This window comes from Anser brachyrhynchus (genome assembly GCF_964034855.1).
Source record: "Anser brachyrhynchus genome assembly, chromosome: 27".
Lineage (NCBI taxonomy): Eukaryota > Metazoa > Chordata > Aves > Anseriformes > Anatidae > Anser > Anser brachyrhynchus.
The window spans coordinates 4,956,668-4,984,169 of NC_137720.1; the positions used below are offsets into that span (position 1 = coordinate 4,956,668).

At 63.4% G+C, this 27,502-nt stretch overlaps 2 protein-coding genes across 6 annotated transcripts; both read right to left on the reverse strand.

Moving 5' to 3' along the window:
- Positions 1-215: 215 nt before the first annotated feature.
- Positions 216-5,422, reverse strand: GPR37L1 (G protein-coupled receptor 37 like 1). The gene is made up of 2 exons (XM_080569087.1): positions 4,130-5,422; positions 216-1,494 (listed from the first exon to the last, which is right to left on the reverse strand). Exons 1-2 carry the CDS (start codon positions 4,754-4,756, stop codon positions 682-684), a joined length of 1,440 nt encoding a protein of 479 aa, XP_080425213.1. The 5' UTR covers positions 4,757-5,422; the 3' UTR covers positions 216-681.
- Positions 5,423-10,177: 4,755 nt separating this feature from the next.
- Positions 10,178-23,575, reverse strand: LOC308183274 (uncharacterized protein). Of its 5 annotated transcripts, none has more exons than XM_080569119.1 (3): positions 16,760-23,575; positions 16,196-16,245; positions 10,178-16,078 (listed from the first exon to the last, which is right to left on the reverse strand). In XM_080569119.1, exon 1 carries the CDS (start codon positions 18,189-18,191, stop codon positions 17,154-17,156), a length of 1,038 nt encoding a protein of 345 aa, XP_080425245.1. In that variant the 5' UTR covers positions 18,192-23,575; the 3' UTR covers positions 10,178-16,078; positions 16,196-16,245; positions 16,760-17,153. The 5 variants fall into 5 exon arrangements, with proteins under 5 accessions (XP_080425245.1, XP_080425243.1, XP_080425242.1 ...); XM_080569117.1 differs by having other exon boundaries at positions 16,175-16,245; XM_080569116.1 differs by having other exon boundaries at positions 16,175-16,287.
- Positions 23,576-27,502: the final 3,927 nt, after the last annotated feature.

A 27,502-nucleotide genomic window follows, 5' to 3' on the forward strand; every position in this document is an offset into this window, starting at 1 on the left:
AGAGGGACTGGGACGGGGGAGCTGGGCGCCTTTCCCCGTCTCCTGTAGGTGCTGCCTGCCCCAGTGGGGCTGCTTTCCTGCCCCCGTGTGTCCCCCCACGTCCCCCCCAAGCTGCCCATGCCCACCCAGATCCCCCTGGCCCGAGGGAGGAGCAGGGTCCCTCTCAGACTCCCCCCCCAGGCGCTGCTGGACGGCTGCAGGCACGACGTGCTCTAGCTTACTGGTTTATTGAGCTCTTACAGGGCACTGCTGGGACCCGCTGGTGGCTGGGACCTTCCCCTACGGTGGAAGGGGGCCGGCAGGAGGGGACGGGGCAGGACGAGGGCAGGTTGCGTTTGCTAAAAGTCCTCTGCGAACCCTCCTCGGTATCGGAGGGGACCTTTCCTGCGCAGCTCCATCGCCGGAGCAGCACCCCCTGAGCCCGGCCGGGCAGCAGGGACGGAGGGTGCAGGATGGAGGGTGCTGCTGTCCTCCCGGCCTCCGGGCGGAGGCGAGGAGGCCGCCGACGTAGCCACGAGGCCAGGACCCCCCTCCCTGCCCAACACGGGGTCGGAAGCCCCCCGGCGCAGCCCCTGAGCTGCTGCTTCTTGCTTTGCTCCACGTCCAGACACGGGCACTAAAACGACGTTTGGTCTCGGGAGGAGGTGGCGAAACGAATCTCTACAGCCCCCGGGGCGGCGCTTAGCACGGCGTGCCGAGGGCCAGGAGGGGCGGGGGGGACTCCCGGGGCTTGTCGAAGAAGATGGAGGAGGACATCTCCGTTTTGAGCTTGCTGTCGGCGCTGCCCTCGCTGGAGGCGGCGTCGGGCCCGCAGCCCTCGCAGCAGCAGCAGCAGCAGTCCATGAAGGCCTGGCCCAGGGGCCTGCAGAGGCACAGGAGCAGGACGGGCGTCACCGAGCACTTGAAGAAGAGGAAGAACTGGTTGATGAGGCCGAGCAGGTCCAAGGTCTGCTTGGACATGTCAGGGGACATGTAGGCCACCACGATGTTGCAGACGTTCTCGGGGGTGGCGCAGAGCCCGTAGACGACGGCCAGCCCGATGATGGTGCAGTTCAGGTGCCTCTCGCACTGCCCGTGCTTCGTCCCTCGGCTCTCGGCCTTCTTCTCGCCGCCGCCGACCCGGCGGGTCACCAGCTGGCAGCTCACGGTGAAGAGGACGGGCAGGCAGAAGTAGCAGCCGAAGTACCACCACATCCGCGCGTTCTGGTAGGTGAGCACCAGTGAGTAGACGGACTCGGGCAGCTTGGCCGAAGGCCTCATGGTGCAGTACTCCGACACCGCGCCCGACACGGGCGACGTGTCCTGCGCCAGCTGCCAGAGCAGGATCTCTGGCACCGAGAGCGTCATGGAGCCCACCCAGATGACGGCCAGCTTGGCGATGATGGACTGGCACCGCTCGATGGGCCGGGCGCTGGCCTGCGGGCTGGTGGCCGCGTGGAACCGGTCGATGCCCAGGGCGCAGAGGCTGAAGGTGGTGACTCCCAGCGACGACACCTAGCGAGGGGGGAGGTAGAAGAAGTGGGTTTCTCTACAGAGACACCTCAGGGGGTTGGGTTTATCACCTCGGGGGGTTTGGTTTTATCACCTCAGCGACCAACCCCCAGCTACCCAAGCCCGCAGCCCTCGAGCCTTTCTCCCTGGTTTTACGGAGGTCACGGCCTGTGGCTGCATCCCAGGTTTGGGGCCGCTTTCTTGTGACTCCTGAAAGGGCACGGGATGAAAATGTCCCTTTTTGACTTGTCTGTCCCTGCTGAAAGGGCACGGGATTAAAATGTCCCTTTTATGCCCTGTCTGTCCCTGCCCCGCTCCCCGTCCTGCAGCAGGGAAAGGCCTCGGTGGGTGGCTGTCTGTCCATCCAGCCGGGGTGGGGATGGCAGGATTGTCCCTCAGGCTCTTCCTCCTTTCTGAATGGGTTTAGGAGAGAAAAAGCAGGGAGCATCGCCCCCAGCAGAGCCTTCCCAGGGCCCCCCCAACTGCCCTGTCCCTGCCCTGCCTCCTGCTGCCCCGGCAGCCCAAAGGAGCCGGAGCTGCCCTTGTCACAAATCAGCTCGGGGCAATTTCCGCTGCTTTGAAAATGGCAGGAAAAACATCCCCGTATGCCAAGGGGAAGAGGCCAGAGGAGGCAAAGGGAGGGCTGGCAAGGCGCTGAGGGTCACAATCAGCATTCATCGTCCCGGCCCCGGGGACGCAGCATCGCTCAGCGCCAAGCCGCAGGAGCACGGCGCAGTCACATGCTGGTGCCCCCAGGTCCCGGGGCCATTCCTGGCCTCACGAAGCCAACCACCAATAGGTTTGGCAAGAAAAAGGGCCGGCACCCCGACCCCAAACCAGGTCAGGCATCCCTGCCCAGCCTTTTGCAGTGGTGCTGGCTCGGCCTCGTGAGCGTTGCAGAGCACAGCCGCTCGTGCCCAACACCCAGCGTCACCATCCAGCTACACTCAGCAGCATCTCCCCCGACTCAGCACCACAGCCCCAGCCCAAAATTTCCTCCCTGTCCCCAGCCCCACCACCCAGGACCACTGCTCGTGTCCCAGCACCTCTGCCCCACAGCCAGAGCCACCCTGAGCATCCAGCATGGATGCTGTGTGCCACCGCCTCTCCTCCACCCTGTGCTGTCCCCCAGGCTCTCCTCTCCCTCCTGGTGCCCATGGTCCCAATGTGCAGCTCAGGCTCAGCACAGCACCCTTCCCCTGCGACCCAGCACCGTGGGGGAGAGCAGATTTGCTCCTGGTGGGGCCCATCCTGCAGCCTGAGATGTTTGCACCGTGCCGGGACCGTGCCTCCCTGGGGCTGTGCCATCAGCAGCCCCCATGTCTCAGCAGCCCTCCTGCCCCCCAGGGGAGGGACCCAGCTGTCCCCAGGGCACCGTGGTGCTGCTGGGTCACTGCACTCGGAGGCGCTACCTCCAGGAGAACCCCCCCACGGACACGGCCAGCTCCTGGGGTTCAGGCCATGGCAGACCCTCCTCAAGAAGGGGGCTGGTTTGGGGACTGCCCCCCTTTCCTCACCATATTCCTGCCCCTCTCTGAGTCCTCTTTCTGCATGGCCGTGACATGGGAGGCCTGAGGTGGAGGAGAGGGATGAGACCCCCCCCCCCAATAAAGGAGTAGCCCCTGCCTGCTGAGCAGTGGGGACATGGCTGGGAGGGATGGGACTGCCCCGTGTTCCCTCCAGCAAGCACCAGGGCCGTGCCTGGCAGCTGGCACACGGCTGTGGGCACCATCGCCCAGGCCTGCACCCAAAGGACCCAGCAGCAGCACCGCGTGCCGAGCTGTGACCCCCCTGCTTCTGCAGAACCCCCCCCCCCGCAATGGCACCCTGGAGACCTGCGGCTCCCAGCCTCCAGCAGAAGCGGGACGGCTCAGGGGGATTTTGGGGGGGGGTGGTGTGATGGGACGTGTGCCATCGAGTGGGCCTGGTGCTCAGGGACGTGGTTTAATGGTGGACTTGGCAGGGTCAGGCTGATGGTTCTGCTTTACGATCTGAAGGGTCTTTTCCAACCTAAATAGTTCTGGGATTCTTCGAGTCTACATCTTGGGGCCATTTTTTGGCTGTCCGACAGGTGTGGGCATGGAGGGGGCCAGCGGCACAGGGGACACCCCACAGCCTGGGTTTGTTCAGTGCAAGAGCAGGACCCTGCAAAAACACCCGGGGAGTTTTTCCTCACCCCACCCGCCCCATTACCACGACCCCAGCAGCCTTTTCTAAATGGCAGCCACCCCGTCCTACGTGGGCCTTGGGGATTAGGAAAAATCTCAGGTTCCCGACCCTAATCCTGCCCCAGCACCGCTCCCCAGTGCCCCACCTGCAGCCCCCTGCCCTCAGCCCCCCCCCAGCAGCCACCACAGCCAGCGCTGGGGGTGTTGGGCTGGGACGGGGACAGACGGACGGACGGATCCCACGGACAGAAGGCTGGACAAAGGAGGGTTTCATGGGCTCTTCTCAGCCCTGAGGGCACCGGTGCTGGCTGCAGAGCCCAGGGCAGAGGCAGCAGGAGGGATAACATCGGGAATGTCCCTCGGCTCCTTGCAGAGCCCCGTGGTGGGGTCTGGGACACACAGCCCCTGTGCCAGGCCCCAAAACAAGGGGGCAGAGGGGAGTCCCTGGAGGGCCCCGCGCAGCCCCTTACCTCCATGAAGGGCACGATGCGGCACGAGATGTCCCCCAGCAGCCTCTTCTTGGTGATCTCGTTGAAGATGACCACGGGCAGGCAGAAGAAGAGGATGAGGAAGTCCCAGAAGGCCAGGCTGGCCAGGATGGAGTTCCAGGCGCTCTTCATGTAGTAGTTGTGCCACACGATGCACATCACGGAGAGGTTCCCGATGATGCCCACGGCGAAGACGATGAGGGACAGGAACATGACGGCGTAGGCGCTGTACGAGTTCTCCGTCACCGGGTACAGCGGGTTCTGGATTTGCAGCCTCCTGTCGGACACCGTGGTGAGGTTTGCTCGGGGCTCGACCCCCTGCCCGTCCGTGGGGACCCCTCGCTGCTGCTCCGCGGGGTCCGTGCTGGAGGGCACCAGGGCCTTGGTGGGGTGCAGGCTGGCGGAGTTGATGGGCCGGGGGAACTCCACGCGCACCCCCGGCACGTATTGCTGCACCGATTTGGAGTCCTCCACCGTGCCCCGGCGCAGCCGCACCCCCGGGGCGATGCGGGGCAGCGTCCTACCTCCGGGCTGCCCAGCTGTGCCTCGCATCGCCGCGGTCCCCAGCAGTGCCAGCAGCAGGAGGACGAGTGAGGGCGGCGAAGGCATGGTCCCCAAGGCACCCGCTGGAGGAAGAGTTCACGGGAGATGCAGCAGCCCCGAGCGCAGCAACCCCGGGGCTGCGGGGAGCGAGGGAGGCGTCTGGAGGAGCACCCGCTCTGTCCGGCTCTGGCCGCTGCTCTGGGATCTCCGGAGAGCTCTGGGCAGAATAAAAGCTGCTGGGGAGAGGCAGAGCCAGGCCCTCTGCTGGTCACCCACCCGCTCCCGGGGAGGCTGCCAAGCACTGCAGAGCCACGCCAGAGCCTGGGCCGGGCATCCCGGTACGTCCCCACGGCACCCCAAATCCCCCCGGCACCCCCCAGAGCAGCCCAGACTGAGGATGATGAGGGCTGAGCGCCGGGGAGAGCTCAGAGCTCAGCCCTTGCCACCTGCCAGCCCCCAGACACGGGCACTGCGTGTCCCCTGTCCCCTTCCCTGCCACTCTCAGCCTGCACCCAGGATGTCCTGGAACAGCCGGGCCACTTGGCCAGCTCCCGGGTTAGGAGCGGGATGTGGGTGCAAGGAAGGACAGGCTGCCCTCTGGCACAGCTCCTTGCTGCTCTGGGGTGTCAGATCTGCTGGCCCTGCTCTCCCAAGATTTATTGCTTCTTCCCCTGCTGATTTCCCCCTGGGACAGGGGTTTGGATAGGACTGAGGGTCCCCGATCCCCTGTAGCCACCTCTCCCCATTCCCATCAACTCTCCTGTCACAGGCCATTTGGATCTCTCAAATTCACAGGACAACAAATTTTGTAAATTAAACTTCATTTTAAGAGCTCCGTTTGGATCTCTCAGATTTACAGGACAACATATTTTGTAAATTAAACTTTATTATATGAGCTCCAGGAGCAAAAAGAAAAAAAAGCAACAAGCAGGGGCTCTTTGCACTGCCTAGCCTAGCAGGTGAATGCAGGAATTCATCACTTTAATTCACAAGGTTCCCAACTCACAAATTCTCTGCTGCGATTTGTAACTTGTAAACCACGCCTGCGTTAACTTCTCACCCGGCCACCCGGGGACGAAGCAGTTCCCCAGCCAGCAGTGGGAGCGCTCGCCCTTCCTCCTCCATCCTCAGGGTGCAGGAGTCCCCACGGCACACGGGGAAGCAGGAACCCTCAGCAGCCGGGCTGCTGCTGTATCTGCTGCAAAAGATCTGCTGGATCTGCTACAAAAGCCCATCGACATGCTGCAGGAGACGGCGAGCTGCAGGTGACGGCTGTGTTCTGCCCATCCCGCCCTGCCTGCGTGCTCTCGTGTTGGTCCCAGCATGAGTTAAACATGCCAAAAGCTGAGGTCAGACATGGTGTCCCTGCACCCTCCACCTCTCCTCTGTGCTCCTGGTCCCCTGTCTCTTCTCTCCCCTTGCACTGTCACCTCCTCCCCGTGACTGCAGCACCCTAGGGACCAAGGTCCGGCTGGGAACAAGCCCGGTGGCACTGAGGCAGCCCACAGGGATGCAAACCAGGATGGAGGTAGTGGGGTTACCCCAGATCTGGGGAGATCAGGTCTGTCCCTTTTCCGTGTGGGGCGGTGTTGGAGCCCAGAGGGTGACGGCAGCTGGCAGAAAGCAGGACATGTGCCGGCGAGGTGGGTTTCAGCAGCGGGATGCTCCTGCTGTGCTCAAAATCATGTTGTGGGCAGCCGGCCCTTGGTGCTCGGTCACCTCAGCTGGTGGCAGAGACCCCCACGGCCCCCCAGCCCTCCAGGGGAGGTAGGAGGAGGCTCTGCTCCCCCATCACTTGGCCCAGTGCAAACCCTTCCTTCCTCCCTCGTGGGCTCTCCCTGCTGCCCGTGATGCTGCCAGGCAGCAGCGGCCCCCAAAATTCTGGGCTCACCAGCAGCCCAGGGCTGTGCCTGGCTTCTTGCCTCTCTCACGTGGCTTCTCCCACCCCCAGGTGCTGCTCCTCGTCTCCTGAGAGCGCTGTGCTTTGTGAGCATCGTTTGGATCCGGCCAAAAGGGAGCGGAGAATTTTGGTTCCTGCTGGGCTCTGCAGGGGCAGGCGGTGGGAATGGCTGAGGTCTGTCCTGGGAGCAGTGGGTGCACAGGGACAGGCACCTCAAGGGGATTTCTGGTCTGGTGCTCCCCTTGAAGTGAATTCTGGTCCGATTCTCCAAGATCCCACCTGCAGAAGGGGAAGCACAGCTCTGCCAGAGCTCGGTGGTGCCCGAGGGTCGTGCAGGGTCGGGCTGCAGCTGGCTGCAGCCGGGGGGGGACCTGTGAAGGATCGGGGAAGCAGCCCCAGGGGTTGTGACTGCTCTGGCCTGGGCCCAGCAAACCATGTCTTGAATGAGCCAAATGTTCTCATTAGTGGGGAACAAACCCCTAAAACGTGTGAGCTGTGAAGGTTGAAAACTGGTGTGCAGAGGGGCACGGCGCTGTGCTCAGATGTGGGGATGCGAGCAGAGCCAGGGCACAGCAACTTGGGCAGCCGAGCACGGCCAGCGTTGTAATTATGTAGGAGATGGGGAGCTGCTCCCTGGTGTGGTGGTGGTGGAGGAGGAGGAGGAGGAGGAGGGGGAGGAGGAGGGGGAGGAGGAGGAGGAGGAGGAGGAGCAGAGCCTTCCCCAGTGCCCGCACCAGCTCGGAGGAGGGAGCCCTCGGTGCGCTCCTCGGCTGCTGGCAGGGTGCTGGCAGCTGGCACCCTCAGCCCAGTGTTTTTTCTGGAAGGAGAGGGAGCTATTTTTAGTTTCATTTCATTGCTGTTGCACAACAGCCAGGTGTGTCAGGGAACTGCCTGAAGACAACAGCAGAGTTCACTGGGGCAAGGTGACACCTGGGTGCCATGGTGGTGACCCCGGCGCGCTGCCCGAGCCGCCGCCCCGAGCTCCTCTCCCCTCGCCCCTCGTCCAGGAGCTCCCCCAGCAGAGGGTCCTGGCTGCCCCCAGTTTGGGGGCCAGACAGCAGCCCCAGACACTGGGAACCACACGTTTATCTCCTCCAGCCCAGATTCACAGACAGGCTGAGGCTGTTTCTCGGGAGATGGGTGTGCGCCTGCGTCCTGCAGACGTCTCCGGGGAGGTGCTGCATCAGTCAGAGCTCCCAAGTGTGACCCGGGGGAGGTTTCTTCCCAAATGCCCCCCTTCCAGATACTTCATCCAGCCTAAGAATTGCTTGCCCCCACCCTGGGCCCATGGGGACAGCACCCCATGGTAACAAGTCCAGAATTATCTGATAGAAAAGGGGCAAAGCCAGAAGAGTTTCAGAGCCATACCAAACGTCCTCCCCGTCCGGGGACCACTGGGGCTTTCTGAAGCTGCTGCTTTCTAACAAGAGCTCTTTGTCACGGCCAAGGGCAGTCACGAAGCCTCTCAGCTTCACCTCCCAACCACTGCGTCCACACGCGGCTGAGATGGAGGAGGCTGGAATAGAAATGCTGGCAGCGATGTGCCCGAAGTGCCCACAGGTGTGCTGACGGGGAGCCGGCTGGGTGCCCGTACGTCGGGATGTGGCTGTCTGTGCACGGAGCCAGGAGCATGTCCTCCCGGAGGTGACAGCACCAGCGATGCCGAGCTGTTTGCAGAGAGATGAGCAGGAGGGACAAGCTCCTTGTGGCGTGCATCAGACGGAGCCCTGGGGGTCTCCTTCATGCGGCCATGTGCCTGCTGCTCGGCCACCAGGGGCCACACCACCGTGCCGAGCCATGTCACCGCCGAGCAGCCTCCCCAAAGCCTCTGGGACATCCCGAAGCCGTCCACCTCGTGCTCTGCTCTCGTCAGGAGCACAGCAGACCTGAGCAGCGACCCACCTGCTGTCACCCACCCGCCTGGTGGCACCTCACGCGTCCCCTCTTGCTGGGGTGGCCGGGGGGCAGGCGAGACCCAAACGCTTCCTGAGAGGAGGAAAAGGGCTCCCTGTTGTTTGCACCTCCAGCCTCCACGGGAGCAAAGCAGCAACAGGGGGTTGGGCACGTCTGCCCTGCGCCCTCACGGTGATGTGCTTGCTTCTTAGGAAAGTGAGGAGAGGGCAGGGAAGGGACACGGCAAACACAGATGGGGCTGGTGCAGGCACAGCTGCTGAGCGTGGACGTGGGGCTGCGGACACGGGGCTGCTGGAGGTGGGCATGGGTGGGGACGCCCTGCGGTGGGCACCAGCACCACTACAGCCCCCATTCCCCCTGGTCTCACTGCTGGCGGCCGAGACCCTGCTCCGTGTGTCTGGATTAACCCCATGTGTACTGAGCCCACCTCGCTGCGGGATGCTTGGCGTTCCCATCGGGGTCCTGGCAGTGCCCACCCTGCACGCTGGTCGCTCGGCCCAGAAGCTGGGTGATTTTTTTGGGGTGAAGCAGCGATGTTGGAGCAGCTTCTCCAGCTGCTCAGGAGCCGTGGAAGGCTTCCACGAGCTGCCCATGGCTCCCCCGTCTCCTCCCCATGAGCTCGTGCAGAGCAAACCCACGGGGCCGCCGGCTCTCCTCCTCCTCCCCGCGGGCAGCGTTCCCACCAGGAGCCGCATTAAAGCGTGATGTGAAGGCTCAGCCTGGCTCCGCAGCAGGGAAACCAGGAGGGCGAGGGGGATTTCTTTGAGCAGGAGCTGCCGGGGCTGCCTGTGGGTGGCCGGGCTCTCTGCGGGGCAGGGGCCGTGCTGCCTGCACCAGGAGGCATTTTATCGGCCTTTCTGTTGGCAGCGGGGCGGTCGCTTTGTGTCCAGGGGGAGGAACTGACAGCCCAAGGCGAGTTCAGCTTAGGGAAAAGACAATATTTGCCAGGGCAATAAAACGAGCCGTGTCCTGGAAGCAGTGAGAGGCTGCTCAGGGAGGTGCCGAGCTCGGCCCCTTTGTCCATGCCCGCTTGGCTCTCTGCCCTCCAATCCCCTCCGCAGGCAGGAGGGCTCACAAGTGCACAGCTGCGACTGGGAGCAAAACCGAGGTCCTTGCAGAAAATAGGCCATCTTCAAACCCTCTACCTTCGTTTTTTTTGGGGGGGAAGGTGGTTTCTCCATTTGCTTCAGCTCGGTGCCTCTGACTCTTCTGGTGACCCCTCATTTTTCCCTGCTCTGGGTAAAACCTCGGGCTCCCGAGCTGCTGCGTCCCCTGCTCAGGCTGTGCCACGCTGCAGCTGGGGGCTTCCGAGCTGTACAGAGCTGGGATTTGGGGAACTCTCACAGCATCCCCTCCTAAATCCTCAGGGACATCACCGGTGAAGTCCTGGCTCCTCCCCAAGCGTGAGGGCTAAAACCCCCCGGGGCGCAGGGCGCAGCTGGGGCCGTGGGGCTCCCAAAGGGGCAAGGGGACGGTGCAAGGCCTCCGCTGCCATCCCCACTGGTGTCGGCAGAGGGAGAGGCGGCGTGGGTGCCCTGCGATTGCAACCCCGGTGCCTGCCCCAGCGCTGGGAAGCCCTGATGGAAAATCACCTGCCCGCAGGAGGATGGGTGCTGAGCAGCCCTGCGGTGCTGTGCGAGCACGGCGCTGGCTGCCTCCCGTGTGCTGCTCGAACTGGCCAAGGTCAGGGAGCAAAATTGAGGGAGAAGTGATAGGATATGGGGAAACAGTCTGAAGTGGTGCCAGGGGAGGTCTAGCTTGGATGTGGGGCAGAATTTCTTCACGCAGAGCGGGGTCGGGCATCGGAACAGGCTGCCCAAGGAGGTGGGGGAGTCCCCGTCCCTGGAGGTATTTAAGAGATGTGGACGTGGCACCGAGGGACGTGGGTTAGTGATGGGACTCGGTAGGTCAGGTTGGTGGTGGGACTTGGTGATCCTGAACTTTTCCACCCTAATAATTTTATGATCCTGGGGTTTGTGCTTACCGGGAACACCGTGGCTTGGTGCCTGAGTGCCACGGGGCTGGCAGGGGGCCTGGTGGCACTGTCCCTGCAGGATGGGGCCGTGCCCAGCGCTGGGCACAGACGGACCTGGAGCTGTGTGAGGGGCCGTGGTGCACCCAGGGGGACCTGGCAGCGAGCAGCTCGCAGGGGGGACACAGATCTCCATGCTGCCATTCAGAGCCCCCCCCCCCCAAATCCAGGCTCGGTCTCCTGAGCTGCCTCTCCTGGTTGCCCCCCGTTTCCCTTCAAACCAAGTGGCTCCTCACCACGGCACCGGGGGCCTGATGCTGTGAGGTGCTGAGCATCCCCAGAACTGTCCGTCCTCGCTGGTGGCTGCCACCAGTCCCTGCAGAGCCAGCACCGCCGTGCGCCCCGGCCTGCGGGGCGCTGCCAACCTGGGGACCCTGGGGACACGCAGGGCTGAGGGGGGGTCTGCTTGCTCGCTGTGCACCAAGCCAGTGCTGTGAGGGTGCTGGGGAGGGTCCTGACCATGCCCTGGGCTGCCTACAGCCCTGCTGAGCCCCAGGTAGGGGGATTTGCCCTCAGAGCGCCGGCGGGGAGCGGAGCACCGCGGTGACATTTGGCAGCTGCCGCGGTCGCCCCACCCTGGGTGGGGACGAAGGTCACCCTGCAGAAAGTTCGGCTGCTTGCTGACGGAAAAAAATGGGGAAATTCCCTGCTCTGTGAGCATGCAAATGAGGGCCGGGGCTGGAGACCCTCTGCCCAAGAAGCCCTCCCCTTCTCCAAGCCCCCCTGGTGCCTTGGGGCTCTCCATGCCACCACATCCCAGGCCACCAGCTCGGCACAGTGGCCTCAGGAACCTGTCCTCCACCTGAGATGTCCCAGCCGCAGGGGCACGGCTGCATCCCCAGGGCACCCCATACCTGAATCAGGGTGGGAATAAGCCAGAAACCCCCCTCCCAGCCCCAATGGACCCAGAGGAGCCTTTGCTGGAGCCAGCAGGGGCACTGCTAGACCTCAGGTGCCACGGGTGTCCCTCGGAGCCGGTCCCGTTCTCATCGCTGACACCAAAGAAGTAGGGAGGAGCTCATGGCGGGGGACACAGCCATCACCTGTCCGTGCCCTGCCCTGCAGGATTGGTGCCTGTTGGCAGCGCTGTGCTGGGGCTGTGCCGGTGCTGTGTGGCCACACGCAGGTGATGGGGTGCGCAGGACCCCTCCGAGGTGCCGGAGACACACGGGATCGGCACTGAGTGCTCTGAAGGTGCCTACAGACCCGGCTCAGGATGGAAAAGCCCCGAGCCTTTGCCTGAAAGACTCTGTTCCACAGGGATGTGGTGCTGAGCAGCAGCTCTGAGGATGCTGGATGATACGGGTGGGGGGAAGGCAAAGCCTCCCTCCCAGACGGAGAAAACCCCAGGCGCCCTGCGCAGCTCTCCCTTGCTCTCTCGTGACTCAGCCCCGCGCGGCGAGCTGCTCAGCACCGAGACACCGACCCACAGTGCCGCCAGTCAGCAGCCCACGACGTGCTGGGGTTTCTCCAGGCTGCAGCGAGGCAGCAGCTCGCAAGATGCTCTCCCTGAGATCCAGGTCAGCGCCTCCGGCGCCGGTGGCCCTGAGTCACCGGGTGACGGCCCCATCCTGCCGGTATCTGCCAGGTGTGGCAGCGTGACGCGAGCCCAGCTGGCCCACGGGTGATGCAGCAGTAATTGCAGCGTGGGGCTGATAGCCTGCCCGTGCTCCTGCCCAGCACTCGTGACTGTAGGCGGGGGATATCTTTTGGTTACTCACACCTCGCCGAGGCAGCTGCCAAAAGGCTTAACAGCTCGGCTGATAGGCGTCCCGGCTCCGCCAGGATTTGGGCCATTGCCCCCAGGGAGAAGCTGTCTAGCTCCAAGGAACACTTCTGGGGATGGTGGCTGACTCCTCGCCCCTCTGGCCCTGTCCCCTGGCAGCAAGGTGCTCGTGGCCACGGGCACGGGCTGCTGCCTGCCGTGTCCTGCTCGCCGGGAGCTGCTCCGCTGGCTCATAGAGTCACAGAATCATCAGGGGTGGAAAATCCCTCCCAGATCATCTGGTCCAGCCATCCCCTACCACCGATGTCACCCACTGAACCGTGTCCCCAAGCACCAGCTGCAGGTGCTGGGACCAGAGCAGAGCCATGAGCAGTCAGCTCATGGGGCACAAAGTCCTGCCCAGCCTGGAGGGTCTCTCCCTCTTTGCGGGGTCACGCAGAAACGCAAGCACTTTCCCTGAATTCACTGCGTGGGAGCAAACCTGGGGCTGCCAGCACAGAGCAAAGGCAGAGGGGACGTGGGACAGAGAGACAGCGGGGTCCGACTGGTGACGTCCCACCAGCACCATCCGTGGCACGGCACCGCATTGTCTGCAGGTTGCTGCGTGAGCCCCAGAGAGGGGAGGAAGGCGCAGAGCCACCCCTACCCCATGTGCCCAGGCTACTGCAAGCTCCGGGTTGTGGCTAAAAAAAAAAAAAGCAACCAACAAATCACAAAATGTGGGAACATCTGGGGCCGCCTGGCAGATAAGGTGCTGCGGGGAGGAAGGTGTGTGAGCCAGCGCCGTGCCAGGCTCGGGGCGGGCGGAGGGCAGGGTGCCAGACCGGCGGTGGTGCTGCCGGCGGTGCCAGGACGCAGCAGGGACGGACACTGTGGGAAAAGCGCCGGGGAGGACGTCCCTTCCACCACCTGAGCCACTCGGTGGCACGGCGCAGCTGCAGGTTGCACCAAACGGCGCTGGGTTTAGAAATAAAATGGTGAGGAAACCAGCTCCAGATTTTAATAGGACGTTTTCCAAATGAAGCAAGGATGGAGATCGTTCAAAGTACATCTTAACCTGGAACTGCCCTGAAAAAGTTCTTAAAACCCCTCCTTGGTCAAGGCAGCTCCCATCTTCTGCAACCCAAACTGCCAAACCTTACTTGGAGATTTTTTTACGTTGGACAGAATCTTGGACCAGCCCTAGCACCATTAAACGTGCCTCCTGTTGTGCAGAGCAGCTTTCTGTGGCACCACAAATGTTCCTTATCTAATAGTGAAACTGCTTAGATGGATTTCAGCGGACCAACCTGCAGACCGCACGTTGAACCCAGAACTGCTGAGCGCAGAGCAGGATCTTGGTAGGATCTGGGCACAGTGACTGTAAATAAAATGTTAAAATTGGTCTGAAACGTGGATGGAACATCCCAACGTGAAAGCACCAGGAGAAGCACCAGGGCAGGGGTTATGTGAGTGGCCTTTGTTGGTAACCAGTGGGACCAGTGACCCCGGCAGGCTGCTAAGCACTGAGAAATGCACTGACCCCACTAACTCAGGAGCTCCGAGCGCTCAGGGCAGGGCGATGGTGCCGACACACGCCCCGTGTCTCCCTCCATCCCGACCCTACAGCAGCCAAAAAGGTATCCAAAATGAGGAAGCACAGGCGAAAAGCGGCTGCGCTGCCTGAGTCTTGTGGAGGGCGAGGTGAGCAAGGTTTGGAGATAAAAGATCCTGCCCAAATAACCACTGATGCCTGCGCAAGTCCTGTCCCCGACCTGCCTGGAGGATCCCGCGGGACGCAGCGGGGCTGCGGGCATCCTGCGGGCATCCTGCACCCCACGTGCCACAGCTCAGAGCTGGCCGTGCCCCTTGGGCAAGCACCCTGCGAGGGAGGGAGGTCGGGAGGGAAGGGTGAGAGACTGAATTGGCTTTGTTTAAAACAGAAATCCCCTGCCACCGAGGCCTGGCTCGGGCTCTGCCACACGCTCGGAGGGCAGTCGTGGCTTCTCCTGCAGCACCGCAGTTCTGCTCCGCTCCCACCAGCCCCGGCCGATCGGTGCCACAGGGGTCGGGAGCTCCCTGGAGGCAATTCCTGCTTCGGTTTCAGTCCCAAATGGTCCCTGGCACTTGGGGACAGGGCTGCTATTTCCGAGCTCCAGCACGGTTTTTGGTCTACGATGCCTTTCGCTGCCCACTGGCATACAGGCACTACTCCGGCCCCCAACCCAAACACACCTCTGGGCACCTACTTTTATGTGCTTTTTAAAAAATAGCAGTTTGCTGAAACTACTTTTCTCTGTCACGATTTTCTCACTTTTATTCCTGTCTGTTCAAGGATGCTAGATGGGGTCCCGCAGGGGGGTCCGTGCCCAGCATTCCCCTGGGAGAGGAGCCCCGGGGGAGTTGCGAGAGCGAAGAGCAGTGCCCAGACCCAGAGGGGGACCCTCCTCCTCCTCCTGGTGGAGCAAGGAGCCCTGCGCGATGGTCCCAGCTTGAAGCCAGGACCGTACCCACCGTCCCAAACGATTTCATGGCCTCGGATGGCCGAATCCTGCCCCTGCTGCGCCCGGAGGAGGAGCGGCGCCCTCCCGCACTGCTGGGCAGGGTAGGTGGTGTCTGCACGCCCCTGAGTCAGCCCGCAGGAATGCAGGCGGATGGGGTGGCAGGGGAAGGACACCAACCTGTCACCACGCTGCCGGGGGGGGAGGACCAGGGTCTTTTGGGGACCTCTTCCCCTGCACGGTGTCGCGGTCACGGCACCTCCACCCTGCTGCGTGCACGCACCCCTCGGGCACCCCTTTCCCTACCGACCCCAGGTCCCTGCAGCGAGGGCGTGCAGGTAGCTCCTGCCAGCCAGGTGTGGGACCCCCCCGGGGACCCTCCAAGGCCACGCCAGCGGGCGGGGGCACCTCTTTATTGCTGGCAATAAAGGCGAGGACAGGTTTTGACGCCCTTTAAGAATTAAGCCATTTCCACGGCGGCTGCTTTGGCCTCCGAGCCTTGCTCACGTCCCCCTACAAGAGGGATGCCCGATGGTGATCGTGGCCCCGGTTATCAGCGTAGGCCACTCTCATGATTTCCTCTTTAGGGTTTCTCATGGTGCTTTCACACCCGGCCGTTCCCACACGCACGCTTCATCCATCCCCATTTTAGCCCGTCTGTTACAGGGCTCTACAAGCAGGGCACTGAGCCCAGCCCAAAATGTGGCTCTGATGGCCACGACGATGTCCTAGGACAGAAAAAACAGCGCTGTAAAATCCGCAGAAATATTTACGTGCAAGACGGACTCAATTAAAATCAAGAAACTGAGAAAACAAGGAAATTAAGCAATTAAAGAGGCCACCAAAAGAGCAAAATGTCTGCTGATAGCACGGAATTACGCAGAGGTGGTACTGGAGGCACTCGGTAAATGTACACTGTTTGTCCAAAGAGATTCTAGCAGTATTATAGCAAATGTTTTTTAAAAGCAAGCGCAGGAGCCTGCTGGAAGTAAAGCGATATCTTTGATTAAGTTATAACCGTGTCCAAACACGGTGAGCAGCACGGAGCAGAAATGGGGGCAAGTGAAACGCGAAACCACAGGAAGGCGAGCCAAAATATTTTTTTTTTTTTTTTTGAGGAACAACTTGCTAAAGGCATGAAAACTTACATTCGAACTAACATTCAAACATTTTTTAAGTACACAGAAGGTGGTTGCCTGCCAAAAGGGCTGGAGCCAACGAGCGGTGGGGTTCACCGGGAGGGAAGGCGAAAGGCACCGGCGGTGAGCCCCGGTGCTGCAGGGGAGCTGGGGAGCTTCCCGGGCTGGGCTCTGCACAGCGAGGTCAGGACAGGTGCCTCGAATGGGAAAAAAAAAGAAACTCAGAACACATTAGTTTGCATGAAAGGAGAAAAAAAAAAAAGCAGGACCTTCACCCAGAGAAACCTTCTCACCCAGAGGCGAGGGGAGCGCACCAGACCCTGTGGGATCCCAGGGGAGCCTCATGGAGGGGATCAGCGCCGGGCTACAGGGATGAGCCGGAGTGATTTCGGCTTTGGGGGCCTCTCTGGAGGCGGAGGGCAGCAGCTGAGCCCCCCGGGGGTTCTTAACCAGAGCACCGAGAGCCCCAGGAAGCCCCTATGGTGCCAGAGGACTGGCAGCTAGGTCAGCACACGTCTGGTAGCTCCCACGGGGGTCCCACCAGCACCCACGGGGATCCCACCAGCTCCCACGGGGATCCCTCCATCACCCTACAGGTGTCCCACCAGCACCCACAGGTGTCTCACCAGCTCCCATAGAGGTCCCACCAGCTCCCATGGGGGTCCCATTAGCACCCATGGGTGTCCCACTAGCATCCATGGGTGTCCATCCATCACCCCACAGGTGTCCCCCCAGCACCCCACGGGTGTCCCCCCATCACCCTACAGGGTCCCACCAGCACCCATGGGTGTCCCACCAGCACCCATGGGTGCCCCCCCATCACCCTACAGGGGTCCCACCAGCACCCATGGGTGTCCCACCCCCCTGCCTGGTCTCACCCCGGTCCCAGTCCATGTCCATGGGGCGAGGCAGGGGCAGGCTCCCTCTCTGCCCCACGGGACCCCCCCCTGCCCCCCAGGCTCCCCGCCTCATTCGCCACCCATGGGTGCTGCCCCCAGCTGCCCCCAGCAGCAGGATCCAAGCTCCACCAATGAGCGCTCAGGAGGGACCAGGGCAGCCAATCAGAGCCCAGCTCTCACCATCAGCACTCAGGAGAGCCCCAAGCAGCCAATCAGAGCCCGCCCCTCACCCCCCGAGCTGCGTTCTGATTGGACCTGGCTGGGAGCCTCCAGGTTACCGAAGGGTTGGCCCGGCGAGCAAAATCACTGCTGGGACAGAAAAAAAAAATAATTAAAAATGACGTCAGAGCAGCCAAAATGGAAATTACCGGGGTCACGTGACCTCAGGGTGCCTCCCTCGGGGAGGCCGAGGCCGGCGAGGAGACTGCGGAGGCTCCTGGAGGCTGAGGCTGGTCAAGGGCTGAGGCTGGAGCCTCCTCTTGGGGTCCCCCCCGTGTCCCACCAGCCCTGCTCTGAGCGGGGCAGCCCGAGCCCACGTCCCAACGGAGCCTCCGCACCCTCTGTGGTGACCTCTTCCTGGGGCTGAGGTCGGTGGAAGAGACCCCGGAGGCTCCTGGAGGCTGAGGCCGGTCAAGGGTTGAGGCTGGAGGCTCCTCTTGGGGTCGATGTGTCCCACCAGCCCTGCTCTGAGCACTGCCAGCCGGAGCTCGGGTCCCAGCGGAGCCTCCTCAACCTCTGTGGTGACCTCTTCCTGGGGCTGAGGTCGGTGGAAGAGACCCCAGAGGCTCCTGGAGCCTGAGGTTGGTGAAGGGTTGAGGCTGGAGGCTCCTCCTGGGGTCCCACCGTGTCCCACCAGCACTGCTCTGAGCAGGGCAGCCCGAGCCCATGTCCCAGCGGAGCCTCCGCACCCTCTGTGGTGACCTCTTCCTGGGGCTGAGATCAGTGGAAAAGACCCCGGAGGCTTCTGGAGGCTGAACCTGGTGAAGGCTTGAGGCTGGAGGCCCCTCTTGGGGTCGATGTGTCCCACCAGCCCTGCTCCCAGCAGGGCAGCCCAAGCCCACGTCCCACGATGGAGCCTCCGGGGCTGAAGCTCAGCAGTGGGCACGGAGGCTTCGTGTGGTTCCGTGAGCTGCCCCGGGGCACCTGGCCTGCCTCCGCCTGCTCCGGGGATGGGTGCGGGACCACCCGGCGCAGCCCCCCGGGTGGTTATTCCCACGGAGGAATGAGGAGCACGCCTCGCCTTCCCCCAGAGATCACGGGCTGCTGGACCCCCCAGCGAGCTCCCCACGCGGGACCCCCATCCCTGCCCCGGTGCAGCCGGGTGAGCAGTGCTGGCGAGAGCACGGGACCAGGGCTTCGTTTTGTTTTGTTTTGTTTTGTTTTGTTTGTTGTGGTTTTTTTTGCCACTCATCCGTGGCAAAATGCTGCGGGTGGTGCAGGACGGGCGGTGACTCACGGGCCGAGAGAGGGCAGGTCCCTGTCCTGCTCCTCCAGCTGCGAAACTGCTGAAATTCCTCCCGGGACGGCACCGAGCCGGGGGAGGGAAGGTGCTCGGAGGCTGGCAGGGCTCGGAGGGGAGGGATCCTGCTCATGGCAGCCTCTGCTCCACACCACCTGGGTCCTTTCACATCCTTTTTGTGGCCAAAGCACACCCCCAACCCCCCCTGTGCATCCCCTGTGTCACAGATCTGCGGTGTCACCGGGCTGGGGACCGATGGGGACGGCGCTCTCTCCAAGGAGACGATTCCACCCGATTCCTGGTTGCCGTAGAAACTGGTTATTTTTGTTGTGCCTGCTCTGTCCCTCGCCGTTATGGATACGATAATTGAAATAAAACTTAATTTCAGACCCAGAGCCGGCTGGAGGGCCAGGGGTACCTCGGGGGGGTGCCGTCTGCCAGAGCCCCCCAAGCTGCTGCTGGCGGGGCGGTTTCGGGAGGAGAGGAGGTACCAAACGGGGGGCATCATTAAACAAGGATGGAGAGAGAAGAGACTCAAGTCTGGGGGTCTCAGGGTGAGACCCCAGCCCCAATTTGCCCCGCCATGACCATTTTCTGGCCCAGGGGGGAGCGCAGCCCTCCCCACCCCCTCCTCGTGCCCCCCTCCCCATGCGTCCCCATGCCACCGCGGGGCGGTGGCAGCCCGGGGCAGGTGGCAGCCACCCATCATGTCGTCACCCGCTCCTGCCCGCCGGCCCCAGGGAGAGGCCGTGGCGGGGGGGGGAAAGTCACACGAGTGGGAAAACAGGAGCAGCAGAGGAGCTGCGTCACCGCTTTACAGCCCTGGGATGTGCTGCGCGGCTCCTCCCCGGACACCCTCTGACCCCATCGGTTTGGGCACGAGTTTTGTAACCCACGGGAGCCAAAAGCTGCTTGGTCCTGCTGCACCGGGGAGGCTGTGGGTCCTCCCGTGCCAAGGCAGGGCAGCCACGGGCACAGCACCAGGAGGGGAAGGGGCTAGGGGCCGGGCTGGATGGGGCCCCCTATCCGTGTTGGGGCCCCGTCTCCGCGAAGCAGCTGATGTAGGAGCAGCCGTGCCCACGGAGCACACACCCTGCGGGCAGATATTCCTGGCATGGGGTGGGTGCAGACGTTTCTCTTTCATCTGCGGGCCCTGCCCTCCCCGACGTTCCTGCTGCGGCGCTGGGGCAGCGGAGGAGCTGGGGTGAAAGCTCGGGCACCGGCGGGGAGGAGCGGGTGCCCGCAGGGCAGCGGAGGTGCTGAGCCCTCCCCGGGCAGCCGCAGCAGGTGTCGGCAGCAGTGCCCAGCCTTGGCACGGACGCTTTGCGCCGTCTCCAGCAGCAGCAAGCGTTGCCCAGCTGCCTATCTGCCCTCACTGCTGCTGTGCCAGGCTGGGAACGCCGGTTTGTGCCCGCGGCGTGAGCTGCTGCCAGCCTGGACCTCGGTTGGTGACCGTGCAGGGTGGGCAATAAATGCCAATAAATGCCCCGGGGACAGAGCAGTGGCACAGGTCCCTTCCCAGCCGCTGGCGCTGGGGCTGGCACAAGTCACGCGATGGAAAGCTGCCAGCAAGAGGCCGGCGGGACAGGGGCGCACACGGGGTTTTCTCTAGGGAGCCATTCCCAGCGCCCAGCTGGGTTAACTGGGAGCTGCGATTTGAGGCCAAGTGCTGGAAAATCGTTATTTTGGCAGCGTGACAGAGGGGCCTCGCTGGTCAGGTGTGACCTGCAAGCGGCATCGCTCTGCAGTGCCCCACGTCCAGTGCAGCAGGGATCGACACGGCCCTGCCAAAAGTGCCTGGGATCTCCAGGATGGCCCCAAAGCCCTTTTTCCCTTGGGGACCCCGTGTGCCAGGAGCTGCAGCCCAGGGGCTGGCATTCCCAGGCTCAGGGGGCTGCACGAGTGCTGGTGGCGAACCCTTGCTTTTGGGCGTTCATCCCCGGTGGTGCTGCAACAGCGCAGCCGAATTCACCAGCTGGGGACTGCCAGGACGTGGCCCCCACCAGACGCCGCCCATCCCAGCTCACTGCAGAACAAAATATTGGTACTTTCTGCCTCTGACCAGCATTTCCCGTCCCAAGCTCCACAAAATGTTGAAACGGAGTAAAACATTACTTGGACCTGTTGTCCTTGGCTTTGCTCCGTGGAGTTTCCAAATGGGGAGCTTTGCTCCAAACCCTTCCGTGAGCCGGGACGTGTTCGTCCCTCTCTGTGCCTGCCCACCTGGGACACGTACTGGGGGGCTGGCAGGGGGTAGCCATGAGGTTGGGACACTGGTTAGCCAACGGGGTAGGGAAAGCAGGGAAATTTCTGCCCGTCTCCCCGAGGTGACGCATACTCTGATGCGCCACCACTTCCCTGTGGGCTGCTTTTTGAAGCTCTCGGGTATTTTTTGGCTGCTTTGGGAGCTTGTTTCCCGACCTCAGCACGGTGTGCATCACTTCCCCACGTGCAGGGGCAGAGGCAGAGCCCCCACAGCCCCGTCGGGAGGCTGCTGGCGAGGCTCCGTGCCTCGAGCCAGCGAGGCCGGGGTGGGGACCCAGCCCCTCCTGTGCCTGGCTGAGCCCGGCGAGCAGGTTTGGGGCTGAGGCTGGGCTGCCCCTCCTGGAAGTCACAGGCTGCCTGCGTCCTGGTAAACAAGTTGCGAAAGGCTGGCTTTGGTGAAGCCCGGACCTTTCGCCCCACCCGTGGAGGCTGAGTCACCCGCCGCGTGCCCCAGGCGGCTCCGTTTTCTTTGTCCCTGCACGGCCAGGCTGCCTTTTCCTGCGCGCAGTTGCCCCGCGGGCACCCGCGGGCAGCACAGCACCATGCAGGGTCCTGGTGCCGCCTGCAGAGGGGAGCGAGTCCTCACCGTGCCCTGCCTCAGTTTCCCCCTCCAGGGAGGAGGCAGATCATTCAGTTTATCGAAAAGTCTGCAAGAGGGAGGACGCGTTGGGGATATCCTCCGTGGGGCTGAGCACATCATGCACTGCACTTGTCTCGGGGGCGCAGCTTCCCGAAGGGGTCTCAGAGCTGGAAACCCCGGGAAGGTCACCAATCTTCTCCCCCAGGCACCCTAAGGTGTGCAGAGGGGCCAGTCCAGCTGCTGGGTGATGGAGATGCCTCGTACCAAAGCACAGAGCAAACAGCTCACGAAACAAGGCACGGAGAGGAAAATGCAGGCACGCTGCCTGCTCCGCTTGCAGAGTTTGGCTCAGCACCTCCCAGCCGGCAGCACCGCTCGGCAGAGCCCCGCGGACCCCTCTCCTCCGTCACTGGGGGGCCGGTCTCACCGGGACACTCCCAGCCCCTCTCTGTGCCTTTCACCACCTCCAAAAAGCGCAGCATGCCAGGATGGTGCTGCCACCCACCCGGGGCACGGTGACACCAGGACCGAGGGGACAGGGCACCGGGCTGGCCGCAGGTGAGGTCCCCGGAGCTGTCACCGCCTGCGCTGCTCCACGGCCCTGCCCGTGGCTGCGCACCACAGCACCCCTGGGCAGGAGGGGACACGGGGCCTGTGGGGATGGGGCTGGGTCGCCCCAGGGCTGGCAGCCGCGGAGCAGGTGCCAGGGCTGGGCCCTGCCCGTTGTGCAACTCGCCAGCAGCCCAAGGCTCGCGGGGCAGGGTGTGAGCAGCCTTTGGACGCGGCACCCAGGCTCAGATCTCGGTTTCCCGGCCAGGTGGGGAGGCTCGTGCCTCCTCAGGGGATCCCAGAGCTGCCCTGGGCATAGCACCCAGGGCTACCAGGTGGTCTTGGCTCGGCCACATAAGCCCCAGAGCCGTGCCCCCTTCCCCCTTACTGGTTTGCTTGCTGGGGGATGCCCCAGAGCCGTGTCCCCTTCTGTGTTACCAGTTTTGCTTGCTGGGGGATGCCGGGCGCGCTGCAGTGTGGCCATGCTCTGTGCACCCTGCTGTCCATCACCCCAGGCACGGTCACCCACCGCTTTCCCCAGCATGGGGCTGCCCCAGGAGTGCAGGCAGCCTCGGTAAGCGTGAGGCATGCTGCCTGGGTCTGAGAGGGGCAGCCGGCAGCTTGAGAGCCTGCTCCAGGCTGGGTGCAAGGTGCTGGAAGATGCCCCGGAGCGGGCTTCCTGAGGCAGCCGCAAGATCTAAATCTGGTCTCAGCACCGAGCTGCGGTTTCCTTCAACTCCTCTCGCTCGGGAGCTGGCAATACAGGAACGGCAACAACACCTGGGGAGATGGAAACCCAGCGGAGGTGCCAGACTGCGCTCTGCTCCCTGTGCGCTGAGCGCCCTGCCGGGCTGCCCCTGCTCGTCCCTGCGCCGTGCCCCCGGGGCTCAGCGCCAGGCATGGAGCAGGGCTCTGCCACTCACATCTCCATCTCGAGCCAACCCAGCCTGCCCTCGGGGACCGGTGCCAGCCTTGTCACCTGGGCACTTGCCATTAGTCACCCGAAAAGTAACCGCCAGCCCCGGGGTGCCGGTGGCACTGCGCCGTGCCCGGGCTGGCGCAGCTTGGGGCAGCCAGCGCCTGGCAGAGCCTCTGGGGTTACAGGGCCAGCAGGCGGGACCCAGCACCAGTTTGAGCCTTGGCTGGCAGTCCCTGCACTCTCTTGGGACCCATCCCTTCAGGGAACAGCCCCACATCTCCTCGTGGCCCCAGTTAGCATAGGCTCCATCCCATCCTTCTGCCCAGCAAGGGGCTGGCAGTACGGCGTGCACCAAGCACTGCCTGGACCCAAAATTCACCTTCGGTGTCCTCCAAAGGCACCTGCATGTCCTCACAGCATGCCTCAGGGTTGGCTTGCCCCTTTTCTCCTCTGGACCATTTGCTGGGGTTTCAAAGTGGCTTTCAAATGGCTCTGCTCATGCTATGAGTGCAACCCCCAGCAGCCGTGCTGGTCCTGGCGGCACTGCTCAGGATGCCCATGTCTCTAAAGCCTTGCTCAAGCCTTGGGACTGCGCAGGCGCAAACTCCTCGGGCACAAAACGTCCTGCTGAGGGCTTTGCCCCATTCTGCATCCCTCCTGCTCCACCATGGGCCGCGCAGGTCTCTGAGGAACTGACGGAGCAGTCGAGAGGCTGGGCAGCTTGCACGGCTCAGGGTACCCCAGCCACCTCCCCATGAAGTTTGGCATTTGGATGGAGGGGGCTTGGGAGCTTGGATGTGGGCTCTGTGTGTCTGGACACGGCCAGGACAGGCGGGTTGGCTCGGGGGATTTACTCCTGCCAGGTCTCACCCCCTGCAGCACGGAGCCCTCCTGGCAGGCAGCAGGGTGAGGGAGGGCGCAGGAGGAGCTCTTAGGGAGGGTGAAACAAGAGAGAGGAGAACTCACGGGCTCCTTGCAAGCAGAACCGGTGGAGAAGGAGCAGGACTGGGCAGACGAAAGCTCATCCCCTCCTTTGTGCACCAGGAGGGATGCAGACACCTGCAGCTCGGGCACCCAGTCGCATGCAGACTGCCACCCATCAAGGCACGCACGCAGAGGCACACATCCACCTGCGTGCCAAACGCACCCACAGCACCAGGAGCGCACAGGCAGCCCTTCGGGTCTGCTCTGACACACGGCCTCAGCTGGATTTCAGAGGCAAAGCGACCCTCCTTCTCCAGGGATGTGTGTTGCCGGGAGTGGGCTGCGAAGTCTGTGCCAAACCAATTACCCAGCACAAACAGCCACGGATTTGTCCCCCAGCTCCCTTCCCAACAGCCCTGCAGGCACAGCCAGGGGCACAGGACAGCTCTTGGATCACCCAGGGGGGTCAAAAAAGCTGCTGCCAAGCCCTCACCTCCTGCAACGGAGCCTGGAGCCTTTATACCTTTACACACCGTTACTTCTGCTTTGCTGGAGCATCCTTGCCTGTGGGCTGTGGGAAGGAGGTGCAAGGGAAGGGAAAGGGGGGGTGTAAAGGAGCCTGTGGGCAGCTGGGCTCAAACCCTGCGAGCTGCCCTTTGGGCTGCTGGTGGAGCAGAGTGGCTCGCACGCAGCAGAGGCGGCGAAGCACAAATTTTGGCACCACCTCTGCTCCTTCGGCTCCGTGCCCGTGTCGGTGCCGGCTGTGCCAGCGGTGCCTGGATCCTGGGGGGGGGGGCAGGGCTGGGTCAGGAGGCTGGCGGCACCCGGGGGAGGCCAGGGCCAGGCGGGCGTTGCTGTAGGAAAGTAGGAAAGGGTTAGCAGGGCTGGTGATGCCTGCAGCCAGGTATGCGAGGTATGTGCCAGCGCTGGCACCAGCTCGGCAGGGGAGGGACGCTCCTTGCTCTGGCTGGGTTACCTGGAGGTGGATCTGCTGGAGAAGGGAGCGAGCAGCAGATGCTGGGCTGCCAGGGGGTGGCGTGGAGCCGGGCACCCCCAAACCCCACTGTCAGCTCGGTGGGGCTAGGCAGGGAGGGCGCCCTGCTCTGCGCGCTCTGCTCCCCGGGGAATTTACCTGGCAAATGAGCAAATGGCCCACACCACCACCACCCCTGCGTGGCCACCCCGCAGCGGGATTTGCTTTGCAAAACCAGAAGGTGACAGCCAGTGCGAGGAGAGGGCAAAAAAACGCCCAGAAACCGCCCGCCGGGACACTGCTGGCTCTGTTGGCGTTATCCATCGGCCGGTCGGCCGGGGCAGGCGCCGCCACCGCAGAGCAGCTGCCGGCCGTAGGACCTGGGCTCGGGCTTCAGCACGGCGTCCGTGGGCACAGGAGAGAGGAATTCGGTGTAAGACAGGAGCGGCTGGTGCTGCTGCCTTCCCCAGGGCTCGTCTCGTGCCTCCGGCTGGTTTACAGCCAGGAGATACTCGGCTCCGTATGGGAATGACAGTCGTGGCCCAAGCAACCCCCCAGGGGATCAGGCTGGCCCCTGATGTGCCTCAGATAGGTGCCCTAGAGCACTCGTGGGGTCACCACATTCCCCAGGGAGCAGATCTCAGAGGTCATCTACTCAAAATCTTGCCTCAGACCCCAGGAAAAGCTGTCGCAGCCGCGGCAGCTTGCACGACTGGTCCCCCTGATTGCTGCTGCAGAGCAGTGTGGTGTTGGACAAAGGCAGGTGCAAATCGCAGCCTCCGGCAGCCCCATGCCACGCTGGGACCCACGGAGCGGTGGAGGCAATGCCAAAGACAAGACGAAGGTGTCCTTGTCACCTCTGTGGGGCAGGCTGTGGGGCTGGAAGGGGCACAGAGACAGACCTCAGAGTCGAGCACAGGGGCTTTGGGTGAGGTGGGGGGGGATGCTGGGGATGGGTGAGTTCCCCTCTGGGTGTGCCTCCCCCCTGCTCTTCCCCTGACACAGATTTACTGCGGGGTTTTGGGTCAGGAGGGGATGTTTTAGGGGCAGTGCTGCAGCACCTCGCCCCTTGGGAATGCACAGAAACCATGGGTGTGCAGAAACCTGCCCTGCGCCCGCTTGGCACCCCAGGCACTGAGCACTGAATCAGCCTCAGGGGCTGGGGGCACGCAGGGTTTGTCCCCAGGGGAGCAGGAAGATCTCACAGCGCATCCTGGGGGTGTGACGTCCTCTCCAAGGGGCTCCACGGGGGGGGGAATTTGGCCTCCTGGCGCTTAAACCCCCCAGTTTCCCATGGGGCACGTGGTGGGGACGCTGTGATGGCAAGGCTTGTCCCCAGGGAGCCGGGGACTTGGGGCTGCTCCCGCTGCCATCCTCAGGCTCCTGCACCCCATCGCGGTGCAGGGACGGGGCCTCGAGGCGCGCCGGCCCCGCTGGGCACAGGGAAGGTGCAGGGAGGGCCCGGCACGCAGGGCGGCACAAAGAGCTCATTGTCCCGCATGGAAATGATCATCCCGGCGAGCTGGGAACACAGAGCGGCTCTGTCAGCACGGCTGTGGGCTTCCAAGGGCCGAGATCAAAGGGCCCCCCGGACCCTGGCTCTGCCAGGCCCTCGGAGACACCTGTAATAAAAGGCACCTCCTAATTGTGCTCATTTTGCTTCTGAGAGCCACCGGGGCCACGGGGCTCCGGCGTTGGCTCAGGGAGCAGCGGCAGGGACATGGGGCACGGACAAAAGGCTCTTGTGCAGAGCTGGGAGCTTTTGCTGGAGCAACGTTCACCCCTGCTGCCCACGTCAGCCTGGCCGTGCCCTGTCCTGCAGCCACCTCCAGCAGCCCCACAGCCCCCCCATCCTGCAGGGACATCCCCCTGCCCCTCCGCCGGCTCCGACCCGGGGGGACCTCCCCTGTCCCAGCACCGGGAGCCTGCTTCTCCTGCAAAACCCTGACATCTCTCCTGGCAACGTCTCCCTTCGGCTGCTTTTCCCAGCCTCTTATCTCCCGGACTTCAGACCCGGCTGTCATTATCTGCAGACACACCTCTGCGCGGCTATCAGCCCGCGAAGGCTGCACTGCTCTGTCTGCTCCCGCTTGGCAGCGGTGGCCCTGGAGATGCCGGGGCTCTGATGCAACCAGGCCACGCTCCCGGGGCCACAGCCCTCCCGTCCGGATCAGCGCTGGCATGGCAGGGGCTCCCGAGCCTCCTGGGTCGGGGGGGATGAGGAGATGTCTGGGGGTTCCTCTCGAGAGGTGCGAACGGCTCCCAGAGTGCGAGCGGAGGGGATGGGTGCGGTGTGTCCCCAGCATGGTGGGCTCAGAAGGTGTCAGGAGGAAAACTGGGGGTGCTCAGCCCTGTGAGGTCGTATGGGGAACCAGCACAGCTCCCCGGCAAGCTGTGGTGCTGGTTACAGTGAGAGGAGGTGATTTCTGCTGGCTTAAAGGCTTCCACAGCCAGGGGTCAGCCAGGATTGGGGTCAGCCAGGACTGGGGTCAGCCCTGGCGTGGCTGCGAGTCGCAGAGCAGCGATGCGCAGGGTCCCAGCACGGTCCTTGTCAGCTCACACGGGCACCTCGAGGCACCCCGGGGTGCTCAGCCCTGCCAGGCAGGGTCCCCCCGAGCCCACCTGCAGGGTCAGGCCAGCAGGGGATATTTAAAATCTTCACCTCTGGGCGCTGCTTGGGACTGAGCACTCTGGGTGCTGCTGGGGCTGCAGCAGCGAGGTTTCCCATGTCGAGGGACCGGCAGCAACCCTCCTGGGACAGGGGGTCACTCGGGGTCCGTGCAGGCTGTGCTCTGAGCTGTGCTCCCTCATCCCGAGGCTGCTGTGACCCTGGGAACCCCAAAACTCTGCTCATCGGGGCTGCACCAGCCTCTGTTTGCCCTGGTTTCTGCTCCCTCCTGCACGGCCGTGTTTGCCTTCCCATGGCACGCGGCGCTGAGCAAACAGCGCGTGGGGACAGACGGGCAGCTGGCAGGGAGGGCCCAAGCTCACCGTGTCCCCACGGCCACCTCCCCGTGTTCCCCCGTTCTGCAATAAAAACGTGGATCCAGTTT